General features: G+C 38.6%; 1 protein-coding gene across 18 annotated transcripts; it reads right to left on the bottom strand.

The window, feature by feature from the left end:
* Positions 1–3802: 3802 nt before the first annotated feature.
* Positions 3803–11362, bottom strand: LOC125532235. Of its 18 annotated transcripts, none has more exons than XR_007293903.1 (16): positions 11011–11356; positions 10409–10525; positions 10207–10277; positions 9771–9884; positions 9537–9575; positions 8049–8129; positions 7770–7926; positions 7428–7508; positions 7149–7305; positions 6807–6887; positions 6528–6684; positions 6186–6266; positions 5907–6063; positions 5565–5645; positions 5286–5442; positions 4975–5202 (listed from the first exon to the last, which is right to left on the bottom strand). XR_007293903.1 is itself a non-coding variant. In XM_048696374.1 (5 exons), the coding sequence occupies exons 3-5, from the start codon at positions 5578–5580 to the stop codon at positions 4192–4194; spliced, it is 567 nt and encodes a 188-aa protein (XP_048552331.1). In that variant the 5' UTR covers positions 5581–5645; positions 5907–6063; positions 6152–6521; the 3' UTR covers positions 3803–4191. The 18 variants fall into 18 exon arrangements, 3 of the variants coding, with proteins under 3 accessions (XP_048552331.1, XP_048552330.1, XP_048552332.1); XR_007293898.1 differs by lacking the exon at positions 9771–9884 and adding an exon at positions 9945–10047 and having other exon boundaries at positions 11011–11355; XR_007293895.1 differs by lacking the exon at positions 9771–9884 and adding an exon at positions 3805–4551 and having other exon boundaries at positions 5117–5202; positions 8049–9575; positions 11011–11362.
* Positions 11363–12168: the final 806 nt, after the last annotated feature.

Raw genomic sequence — 12168 nt, 5'->3', positions numbered from 1 at the left:
GTGAAAAAGATAAATTCCCGCCGATTCAGTAGGAAGCGGGTCAAATTTGAACTGCAGCTGCCTCATAGTTTGCTCTTTATTTTTTCTAAAATCATTTCTAGGTACATAAGTATCTATTTAATCAGAGAAATATCAAAAAAAAATTCAAGATTCAACCAGTAGCTAGGAACGGTCAAGCCCGGCGTTTTGACCACATTTTGAAACAGGCATAAAAAATTCAAAAAAACAAAAACAAATTGGAGAACTTTCGCATTGTGTCATTATATGTGACCACATTTCCAGGAAAATAATAAACTTGTAATACGACAATTATTTTAAAAAAATGTTCTCAGAAATGAGCTATCATGCTTGAAGATTCATGGCTTTCAAGCCAAATGGTCAATCTTTTGACCACATTCATGGCATAGTTTGTTAAAATGATCTCTTATTGTGCACAAGGGTGCATCTTAAAATTCCAAACAATGTTGCCTAAGGGAGTTTTCATTTTTCTTTTCACGAAAAATAAATTTTCCATTTTCTGAGTGCCCGAAATGAGTTTTTTTGTGAAGGACCTACCATATATTTGTTGCAAAATTGGACCTAACCAATTTTATAAAATACTAGGACATATTTAATGCACAATTGACAAAATTGTTGGGTGTCAAAAGTTTTTGATCCACCTCTGGTGAAAAAGACAAATTCCCGCCAATTAAGTAGGAAGCGCGTCAAATTTGAACTGTAGCTGCCTCATAGTTTGCTCTATATTTTTTTAGAAATCATTTCTAGGTACATAAGTATCTATTTAACAGAGAAACATCAAAAGTTTTCCAAGATTCAACCACTAGCTAGGAACAGTCAGGCCCGCCATTTTGACCGCATTTTGAAACGGGCATAAAAAATTCAAAAAAATCAAAAAATTGGAAAACCTTCGCATTGTGTCATTATATGTGACCAAGTTTCCAGGAAAAATAATAAATTTGTAATACGGCAATTATTTTAAAAAAGTGTTCTCAAAAATGAGTTTTCATGCGTGAAGATTCATGGCTTTCAAGCCAAATGATCAATCTTATGGCCACATTCATGGCATAGTTTTTTCAAATGATCTCATATTGTGCACAAGGGTGCATCTTGGAATTCCAAACAATGTTGCCTATGGGAGTTTTCATTTTCTTTTCACGGAAAATACATTTTCCATTTTTCGAGTGCCCGAAATGAGTTTTTTGTGTGAAGGACCTACCATATATCTGTTGCAAAATTGGACCTAATCAATTTTATAAAATACTAGGACATATTTAATGCACAATTGACAAAATTGTTGGGTGTCAAAAGTTTTGATCCACCTCTGGTGAAAAAGACAAATTCCCGTCGATTCAGTAGGAAGCGGGTCAAATTTGAAATGCAGATGCCTCATAGTTTGCTCTTTATTTTTTTCCAAAAATCATTTATAGGTACATAAGTATCTATTTGATCAGAGAAATATCAAAAGTTTTCCAAGATTCAACCACTAGCTAGGAACGGTCAAGCCCGCCATTTTGAACGCATTTTGAAACGGGCATAAAAAAACCAAAAAATGCTAAACCTTCGCATTGTGTCATTATATGTGACCAAGTTTCCAGGAAAAATAATAAATTTGTAATACGGCAATTATTTTAAAAAAGTGTTCTAAAAAATGAGCTATCATGCTTGAAGATTCATGGCTTTCAAGCCAAATGATCAATCTTATGACTACATTCATTGCATAGTTTGTTCAAATGATCTCATATTGTGCACAAGGGTACATCTTGGAATTACAAACAATGTTGCCTAACGGAGTTTTCATTTTCTTGTCAAGGAAAATACATTTTCCATTTTCCAGTGCCCGAAATGAGTTTTTTTGTGTGAAGGACCTACCATATATTTTTTGCAAAATTGGACCTAATAAATTTTATAAAATACTAGGCCATATTTAATGCACAATTGACAAAATGGTTGGGTGTCAAAAGTTTTGATCCACCTCTGGTGAAAAAGACAAATTCCCGCCGATTCAGTAGAAGCGGGTCAATTTAAACTGCAGCTGCCTCATAGTTTGCTCTTTATTTTTTTTCCAAAAATCATTTCTAGGTACATAAGTATCTATTTAATCAGGGAAACATCAAAAAATTTCCAAGATTCAACCACTAGCTAGGAACGGTCAAGCCCGCCATTTTGACTGCATTTTGAAACGGGCATAAAAAATTCAAAAAATTGCAAAACCTTCACATTGTGTCATTATATGTGACCAAGTTTCCAGGAAAAATAATAAATTTGCAATACGACAATTATTTTAAAAGAGGTGTTCTCAGAAATGAGCTATCATGCGTGAAGATTCATGGCTTTCAAGCCAAATGATCAATCTTATGGCCACATTCATGGCATAGTTTGTTCAAATGATCTCATATTGTGCACAAGGGTGCATCTTGGAATTCCAAACAATGTTCCCTAAGGGATTTTTCATTTTCTTTTCACGGAAAATACATTTTCCATTTTCCGAGTGGCCGAAATGAGTTTTTTTTGTGAATGACCTACCATATATTTGTTGCAAAATTGGACCTAACCAATTTTATAAAATACTAGGACATATTTAATGCACAATTGACAGAATGGTTGGGTTAAAAGTTTTGATCCACCTCTGGTGAAAAAGACAAATTCCCGCCGATTCAGTAGGAAGCGGGTCAAATTTGAACTGCAGCTGCCTCATAGTTTGCTCTTTATTTTTTCCAAAAATCATTTCTAGGTACATAAGTATCTATTTAATCAGAGAAACATCAAAAAGTTTCCAAGATTCAACCAGTAGCTAGGAACGGTCAAGCCCGCCGTTTTGACCACATTTTGAAACAGGCATAAAAATTAAAACAAAAACAAAAAAATTGGAAAACCTTCGCATTGTGTCATTATATGTGACCACGTTTCTAGGAAAATAATAAATTTGTAATACGATAATTATTTTAAAAAAGTGTTCTCAGAAATGAGCTATCATGCGTGAAGATTCATGGCTTTCAAGCCAAATGGTCAATCTTTTGACCACATTCATGGCATAGTTTGTTCAAATGATCTCTTATTGTGCAGAAGGGTGCATCTTGGAATTCCAAACAATGTTGCCTAAGGGAGTTTTCATTTTCTTTTCACGGAAAATACATTTTCCATTTTCTGGGTGCCCGAAATGAGTATTTTTGTGAAGGACCTACCATATATTTGTTGCAAAATTGGACCTAACCAATTTTATAAAATACTAGGACATATTTAATGCACAATTGACAAAATGATTGGGTGTCAAAAGTTTTGATCCACCTCTGGTGAAAAAGACAAATTCCCGCCGATTTAGTAGGAAGCGGGTCAAATTTGAACTGCAGCTGCCTCATAGTTTGCTCTATATTTTTTTCAAAAATCATTTCTAGGTACATAAGTATCTATTTAATCAGAAATACATGGTTTGGTGGCGAGACATCGAGGTTTGGACGGTGGCTGAGGGCCCCAACTCTAGAGCGCGTAAGCTCGCATGCCCGCCGCGTGGTCACCGCATGACCGTGGCGTTGCCATGCGTTCTGGGCGGCCTAGGCATGTCTAGTGGGTTGGGCACTCCCCAGGTAGGTGCTAGGAAGAAAATTACAACATAAGATTCTCATAAGGAGACCGAACTGTGCTCAAAGATGAATTAGCAGCCAAGTGTTTGATTAGCGGTACGGGAAATGCACATGGCCAATGGGCGTGAGTTTTGGCTGAGGATGATCATCTACTAAGAAGAACTAGATGACCAGTTGCGTCGATGGCGCAAGGGGCGAGAGTAAGGCAAGTATTGAAAGAGTGAACATAAATATATTTAAGGGCAGATTGATACACATGGATTATTCATGATACATAGTGTTCTAAGAAGCTTACGATAGAATATTTACAATGCTATTAGGAAGGAAGGTAGATAGAGAGAGATACATCTTATATGCATTATGCTTGGTGGACCATTGGAGCTGAAAACTTGTTCAGGCAATTGTTCATAGTGGTTGTGGTTGAATGTTTTCATTGTTCATAACAAAAATTCCTTCAACATCATCATCCAAGCTCAAGTAGTACTTGTTTGTTTGTTGGAGTTCATACTCTGATTGCGTGGATGTATCAGTGGGACAATCAGTAACATATCTTACTTGCGATAATATATGATTCAGATCATTGTCTCTGGATGTTGATCTGGCCGTGAAGTTGCTATCTATTATACGGTAAAGTTCCTTTGCTGGCATGTGATCTCCTTTGCTGCAGCAGTTGCATCTTGTCGTAGTTTGTGTCCTGCAGCACTTTACTGTGGATGCTTTTCATGTACTTGAGAGCTTCGTTTGCTAGTTGGTCTTCAACATCTTCTAGTTTGTTGGATACATGGGTTGATATTGATTGTCTTGGAAGACTATTGTCCAGTTGATGCTTGGAGCGATAGAAGTGAATAGTTGCGTCAAGACCAATTGCTCTTGCCTTTTGTGTTGAGTACACTGCATTTGGGAGGCCTAGCTGCTGCATCATAGCATCGAACAACACTTTTGTTGGGATTCTGATTTTTTCCATCACTGTAGGCTGATGACAAAGAAGAAGATAGTATGAGCAATTGTATATGCATCATATGAGAAGATAATAAAATGATTCAGAATAGCAAGATAATAAAATGATTCAGAATAGCAGGGGTCTGATTTTTTTGTAAGTGATGTTGTTCATTAGTAAGAAGGATTGTTTATGTTTTTCATGGAGCATTAAAACAATCAAAGTATGGAAGTGGACATGATGGTAACCATGTTTTTGCCTGTTTTTTGATGATACAGGTGGCATTCAAAGATGAATGAAATCGTTTACTATATGGTCCAACAAAGCAACACTACTGTTAGAATGATTCAAAATCAATTGGTATTGGCTTTTACATAGCAGCACGAATTGAGGACTCATACTTAGTAAGCAAAACAAGGAGTTAAACTAACAACTGTGTATCCTGAAAGCACAAACATCTCAGTCAAAAAACATGCATCTAGCAAGTTTTGAGCTCCGTAACTGGGCTAAGATACATAATATAATTACAGACATGGAATTAATCTACCAGGGTACTTCAATGAAAAGAAGTTAAATTAACAGCCAATGATGCAAATAGTACATTGAACTTTCTTTGTCTAAGAAGCTAAATTTTGTGTGCTTCGCATCTTCGGTAGCTGCAGCAGCAGCAGCATCTTGCTTAGTTTCCTATCATGACATGGCGATGCTCATCAGGTGAGTAATGTGCAAAAGGGGAAACAATAAGAGTGTAATTGAACATGAGTACTAACATCTGTTGTGGATGCAGGGTCAACAACATCTCCAGGAAAAGCGGTTTTTCCAGTTTGGGTAGGATCTTTAGGCACAACCGCAAATGATGCAGTTCCCTTGGTCTTGGAAAGCGAAGTGGAGAGCCTGTGACCAACATTCCTATGGCACGGTGATTTGCTGCATTTATAAACATAAAAGTATATTAGACGTTACCAAACTGACAGAGCCAGAAAGCTATAGCAGTGCACAAGCCTGATTGAAATACCTAGGTATTTTAGTCACAGGAGCTTGTCCCTTACCTTTCAACCGCTCCATACTTGAAGAATATAATCAATCAAAACACATGGTAAACAACATTTTCGCCCTGCTGACCATCTCCTCTACAAGACACCCGAATTAAAAGTGGACATAGTCATTTATACAGTCAAAGGCCAAAGCGTAATTTTCAGAAAGCAAAAAATAAGTAAGCAATATAATTTCCCTATGCGAGAAAGATGACAAAATATACTATGTTTTCCTTATACTGCAGGTTGCAAATTCGTACATGTCTCACAAAAAAATGAATTAATCCAACAAGCTAATCTGGTGAGTAATGTGCAAAAGGGGAAACAATAAGAGTGTAATTGAACATGAGTACTAACATCTGTTGTGGATGCAGGGTCAACAACATCTCCAGGAAAAGCGGTTTTTCCAGTTTGGGTAGGATCTTTAGGCACAACCGCAAATGATGCAGTTCCCTTGGTCTTGGAAAGCGAAGTGGAGAGCCTGTGACCAACATTCCTATGGCACGGTGATTTGCTGCATTTATAAACATAAAAGTATATTAGACGTTACCAAACTGACAGAGCCAGAAAGCTATAGCAGTGCACAAGCCTGATTGAAATACCTAGGTATTTTAGTCACAGGAGCTTGTCCCTTACCTTTCAACCGCTCCATACTTGAAGAATATAATCAATCAAAACACATGGTAAACAACATTTTCGCCCTGCTGACCATCTCCTCTACAAGACACCCGAATTAAAAGTGGACATAGTCATTTATACAGTCAAAGGCCAAAGCGTAATTTTCAGAAAGCAAAAAATAAGTAAGCAATATAATTTCCCTATGCGAGAAAGATGACAAAATATACTATGTTTTCCTTATACTGCAGGTTGCAAATTCGTACATGTCTCACAAAAAAATGAATTAATCCAACAAGCTAATCTGGTGAGTAATGTGCAAAAGGGGAAACAATAAGAGTGTAATTGAACATGAGTACTAACATCTGTTGTGGATGCAGGGTCAACAACATCTCCAGGAAAAGCGGTTTTTCCAGTTTGGGTAGGATCTTTAGGCACAACCGCAAATGATGCAGTTCCCTTGGTCTTGGAAAGCGAAGTGGAGAGCCTGTGACCAACATTCCTATGGCACGGTGATTTGCTGCATTTATAAACATAAAAGTATATTAGACGTTACCAAACTGACAGAGCCAGAAAGCTATAGCAGTGCACAAGCCTGATTGAAATACCTAGGTATTTTAGTCACAGGAGCTTGTCCCTTACCTTTCAACCGCTCCATACTTGAAGAATATAATCAATCAAAACACATGGTAAACAACATTTTCGCCCTGCTGACCATCTCCTCTACAAGACACCCGAATTAAAAGTGGACATAGTCATTTATACAGTCAAAGGCCAAAGCGTAATTTTCAGAAAGCAAAAAATAAGTAAGCAATATAATTTCCCTATGCGAGAAAGATGACAAAATATACTATGTTTTCCTTATACTGCAGGTTGCAAATTCGTACATGTCTCACAAAAAAATGAATTAATCCAACAAGCTAATCTGGTGAGTAATGTGCAAAAGGGGAAACAATAAGAGTGTAATTGAACATGAGTACTAACATCTGTTGTGGATGCAGGGTCAACAACATCTCCAGGAAAAGCGGTTTTTCCAGTTTGGGTAGGATCTTTAGGCACAACCGCAAATGATGCAGTTCCCTTGGTCTTGGAAAGCGAAGTGGAGAGCCTGTGACCAACATTCCTATGGCACGGTGATTTGCTGCATTTATAAACATAAAAGTATATTAGACGTTACCAAACTGACAGAGCCAGAAAGCTATAGCAGTGCACAAGCCTGATTGAAATACCTAGGTATTTTAGTCACAGGAGCTTGTCCCTTACCTTTCAACCGCTCCATACTTGAAGAATATAATCAATCAAAACACATGGTAAACAACATTTTCGCCCTGCTGACCATCTCCTCTACAAGACACCCGAATTAAAAGTGGACATAGTCATTTATACAGTCAAAGGCCAAAGCGTAATTTTCAGAAAGCAAAAAATAAGTAAGCAATATAATTTCCCTATGCGAGAAAGATGACAAAATATACTATGTTTTCCTTATACTGCAGGTTGCAAATTCGTACATGTCTCACAAAAAAATGAATTAATCCAACAAGCTAATCTGGTGAGTAATGTGCAAAAGGGGAAACAATAAGTGTAATTGTGAACATGAGTACTAACATCTGTTGTGGATGCAGGGTCAACAACATCTCCAGGAAAAGCGGTTTTTCCAGTTTGGGTAGGATCTTTAGGCACAACCGCAAATGATGCAGTTCCCTTGGTCTTGGAAAGCGAAGTGGAGAGCCTGTGACCAACATTCCTATGGCACGGTGATTTGCTGCATTTATAAACATAAAAGTATATTAGACGTTACCAAACTGACAGAGCCAGAAAGCTATAGCAGTGCACAAGCCTGATTGAAATACCTAGGTATTTTAGTCACAGGAGCTTGTCCCTTACCTTTCAACCGCTCCATACTTGAAGAATATAATCAATCAAAACACATGGTAAACAACATTTTCGCCCTGCTGACCATCTCCTCTACAAGACACCCGAATTAAAAGTGGACATAGTCATTTATACAGTCAAAGGCCAAAGCGTAATTTTCAGAAAGCAAAAAATAAGTAAGCAATATAATTTCCCTATGCGAGAAAGATGACAAAATATACTATGTTTTCCTTATACTGCAGGTTGCAAATTCGTACATGTCTCATAAAAAAATGAATTAATCCAACAAGCTAATCTGGCAAATTATTGGCACACGAAAATTAGTGAAAAGGCTAAAACATCCACCACAGCCAAGTAGTCACACGTTTTGAGTACCCTTTTAGCTCAACCACATGCACCATTGAGAAAGATGTTAGGCTACTAAATATTGATAAAGATCTTAGGATACATACTTGATCAACGACTAAATGGATTCCAAAACTTGATTGTATTTTTTTTCTAAAACACAAATACAAAGCCTAAAAAAGTTCTAGGTCTGTTATGTTCTTGGGCTTATGTACAGGAGACTATTCATATTACCATGTCAATGAAAACATAGTAATGATCGTAAAATAGATAAATCCCAGAATAGAAAAACATTGAATACATGTATAAGTAGAAGTAATTTGAGGTGTGCCAACGACACAATTGGAAGGTAGAAAGAATGATTTAATGAACAAAACAGTCTTGAACTATACTCCATTTAGAAAAGTATGACTGAAACCAATGCACAGATTTAATCGGATTCCACATATACATAACAGTAATTTGCCACTTGCAAAAGAAGAAGCTACCAAAATACAACAACCGTAAGGAATTTTCTCACAACACTGGTATTGACTATTGAACCAACAAGAAGTATTAATTCTGTTACCTGGTAAACTGACCAGGATATGAAAGAACATATTAGGCATCCGGGGACCAACTTCATCTTTGTTGTTACTTAATTTGTGAATAGGAAAATATATATTTTAGTGGCAAATGAATAATTTCTGCAATTGGTAGTATGCAGCCATACTATTGTGTACTAAAATAGAGAAAAGAGCATGGAAGTGGATATGTTTTAATAGAGAAAAATCGTAGAAATACACTATGTCAGACACGGCAAAAAAACAAAAACCATCTTGCTAGTACGACTAATAAGCAGGAAAAAACTTGAATAATAGTGGAAGCAAGGTGAAATGTAAATTTATTTGACATTGTAGTTATTACTACAACAAAAATGGTTTACAATACCAACGAACCTATGAGAGGAAGGCAACAAACAATACGATAAGCCAAGGCCCCCCGCTAGCAACTGAGGAAAAGGGTGGCAGAACAAACAATGCAGTAGACACAACAAATAAATAGCGGAGAGGCAGCGAGCAGACAAAATCCTCAGAGCCGCGGGAAGGTGGTACAGAAAAATCACATATGCTCCTGCCTTCATGAGCTAAGAAAGCATGGCTAAAAAATTCAGACCTCATTTTATCTCATCACGTCTAGTACAGAATCCTGACCCTGAAACATGCAGCAAAAAATCAGATACAGTTCAGCCTTTATGAGCTGAAACGCATGGCTAAAAAATTCAGATTGTGTGAGAGAGAGGAGATTGGCTACACCCCAAATTAACAGGAACCAAAAATTCCATTATTATGCATGATAGATTAAGCTGTAAATTCATTAGTATGATAAAGAAAATGTCATTACTACAACCTTTAAATTAATAGGAACCAAACATCCATGCCAAATCACAAAAAGCATCAAGGGCAATGTATCTTAGAGTACACAATACACCTCAAGAATCAAAGGCGGGTTGTGGGTGTTCACCTAAGCCACCAAAACAAATAAGTAAAATTTACATTAGTAAAAGCAGGAATAGCAAGTGACCTCAATACTGGCAGCCATGGTTTCAATTGGAGGAATGAAAAGAACAGTGATCTGTGAGAGATGACATAGGCATGCATAGCTCTAGATTTAACCGGGGCATGAACTGGAAAATAAAATTGTGAACTGATGTCAACATAATAGGTCAAATATAGACTTCCATAAGGACCCATAGCTAACAAACAATAATCCCATTTTATTGACTGAAAACATCAAATAAGTTGCTCCAGAAGTTATTGACTGAAAACATCAAATAAGACTATACCTCCTATGATTCTGATAAAAGTTGTCAAGTTGGTAGTAGGCATAAATTGGCTGCTTCGTATCCTTTGTAACCTGCATGGTAACACCCGGATCTCATTTTAGCTAAGAGACTGATAGAAAGTGCTTGCTGATAGCTGCACACGCAACACAATTCTAGAAACTTGAAAAAAATACTGTAAGAAAATCGTTCAGTTATGTATTACCGTGAGAGTCCTTGTGCACTCTTTGGATATAGCCTCATTCTGGATGTACGCAAGCTTATTATCAGTCATGTTACGCGGGACACATGCATGATCATACCGATCAATGATCTCAACAACCTGCAGTCAGTCAACATAAGTGAAGTCAGAAACTGGCAGTGTGTGTATATATGTTAACACAAGGTGTAAAAGATACTCAGCGCCGTACATCTTGTGCAGCCAAAAGATTACACCCACAAACAAGAAATCCAAATCCAGATCGGGAACCAGGGGGGACAAGAGGTAGAAAAAAACAGGTGAAGCCAAAGATGTGCAACAGAGATTGGGGAACGACGACCCACGAGCAGCAGCCCATAGTGATGGTCGGCTCCATTCCACCATGACACGAGCGACGCCGGAGCTCTGGCCTGGCTGCTCCTTCCCATGCCCGTCCTACTCATCCTCCCTTGCTACTCTTCATGAAGACCACACCAGCCATGCTCTCTTTTGGCAGTGAGAGATGCAGCCCGATCTAGAATCACGATGTGTGGTGGCGCCAGATCGAGAACGCGGGAAGAGAAAGAGGCCGGGGAAGAGAGAGGGCACAGAGGGGAGAGGGGGAGTACCTCCGTGTGAAGGGGAGGCTGGCCTCGCCGGCGTCCGTCCCTCCCGCTCCATATCTAGGAGAAGGTGAGGAGAGGCTCCAGGTCGGGAACCTGGGAGAAGGCCGGTGAGGAGAGGCGGCGGTCTCCCGAGGCTCTTTCCTCTCACTTCGTCCATCGTGGGCGGCGGCGGCGGCGGCGGCGGGAGGAGGAACGAGGGTCGCGGGGAGAGGCGCGGGGAGACGCGGGCTAGGTCTCTGGCTGCCCGCTCGCTTTTCCCCTTCTTTTTCCCTCGCTGCTCTCCCTGCTTTTTTCCCTCGCGTGGTGCGTTGCGCCCTTGCTGTTTTTTCCCACGCGCGGCGCGGTGCGGTGGTTTTTTCCCCTCACATGGTGCGGTGCCTAGCACTTCTTCGGTCTTTATATGTTCAATGTCTTCACAAATTTTCAGCTCAAAAGGAGAATCCTAGGTGGTACTTTCTTCACAATGCTTCTAGATGGACAAAAACTTTTGGAAATTCGCCAAGGAAGATTTACTGGGAAAATGGAGCTTAATTTTTTCATGAGGCAATGATTTGGATAGGAAATAGTGCCCAAAAATTTTGAGGGAAATCAAAAATATATAAATAGCACTTCCTTCACAAAGTGTTTTTCTGAACGGAATAGGAAAATGAATATTGTTAAATTATTTTTGAACTAGGCAAGAAAGGTTTTGTACATATTTGACAAAGATATGACCCAAAGAATTTATGAGATTTTTTGAGGAATTTTGGGAATGACAAAAATATAGGTTGCTTCACAACCTAGGGCAAAAACTGACACATGGACATGACACATAAGCAAAACTGATGAGGTGGCGCCTAGTCATAGCAACCCACCACAATTTATAAGGTTATGACCATCTATATTGGTCATGATCAGCTAGAAATAAGGCAGCGGACTAGTGCTATATGCTTTATGAGCATTTCGTGTAAGGGAATTACGACCTTTGTGACCAAAATGGTCGTTATAGTTTAGGGTTTGGATCCCCCCGAACAGCTTTTGACCAATTGGTCTCAAATGGTCATAGATCTATGACCAATTCTTCCAGGGTCACTGACAGAAGGTCACTAGTTGACATATTTCTTGTAGTGATAAAGCACTAGCAAATGCAACAGCAGAAATCATTTGGGTTCAATCCATGCT

This window comes from Triticum urartu, unplaced genomic scaffold (genome assembly GCF_003073215.2).
Source record: "Triticum urartu cultivar G1812 unplaced genomic scaffold, Tu2.1 TuUngrouped_contig_9451, whole genome shotgun sequence".
In the NCBI taxonomy this organism is placed as follows: domain Eukaryota; kingdom Viridiplantae; phylum Streptophyta; class Magnoliopsida; order Poales; family Poaceae; genus Triticum; species Triticum urartu.
Note: the sequence above shows the minus strand (reverse complement) of the source record. Positions and strands in the feature narration are given on the sequence as shown.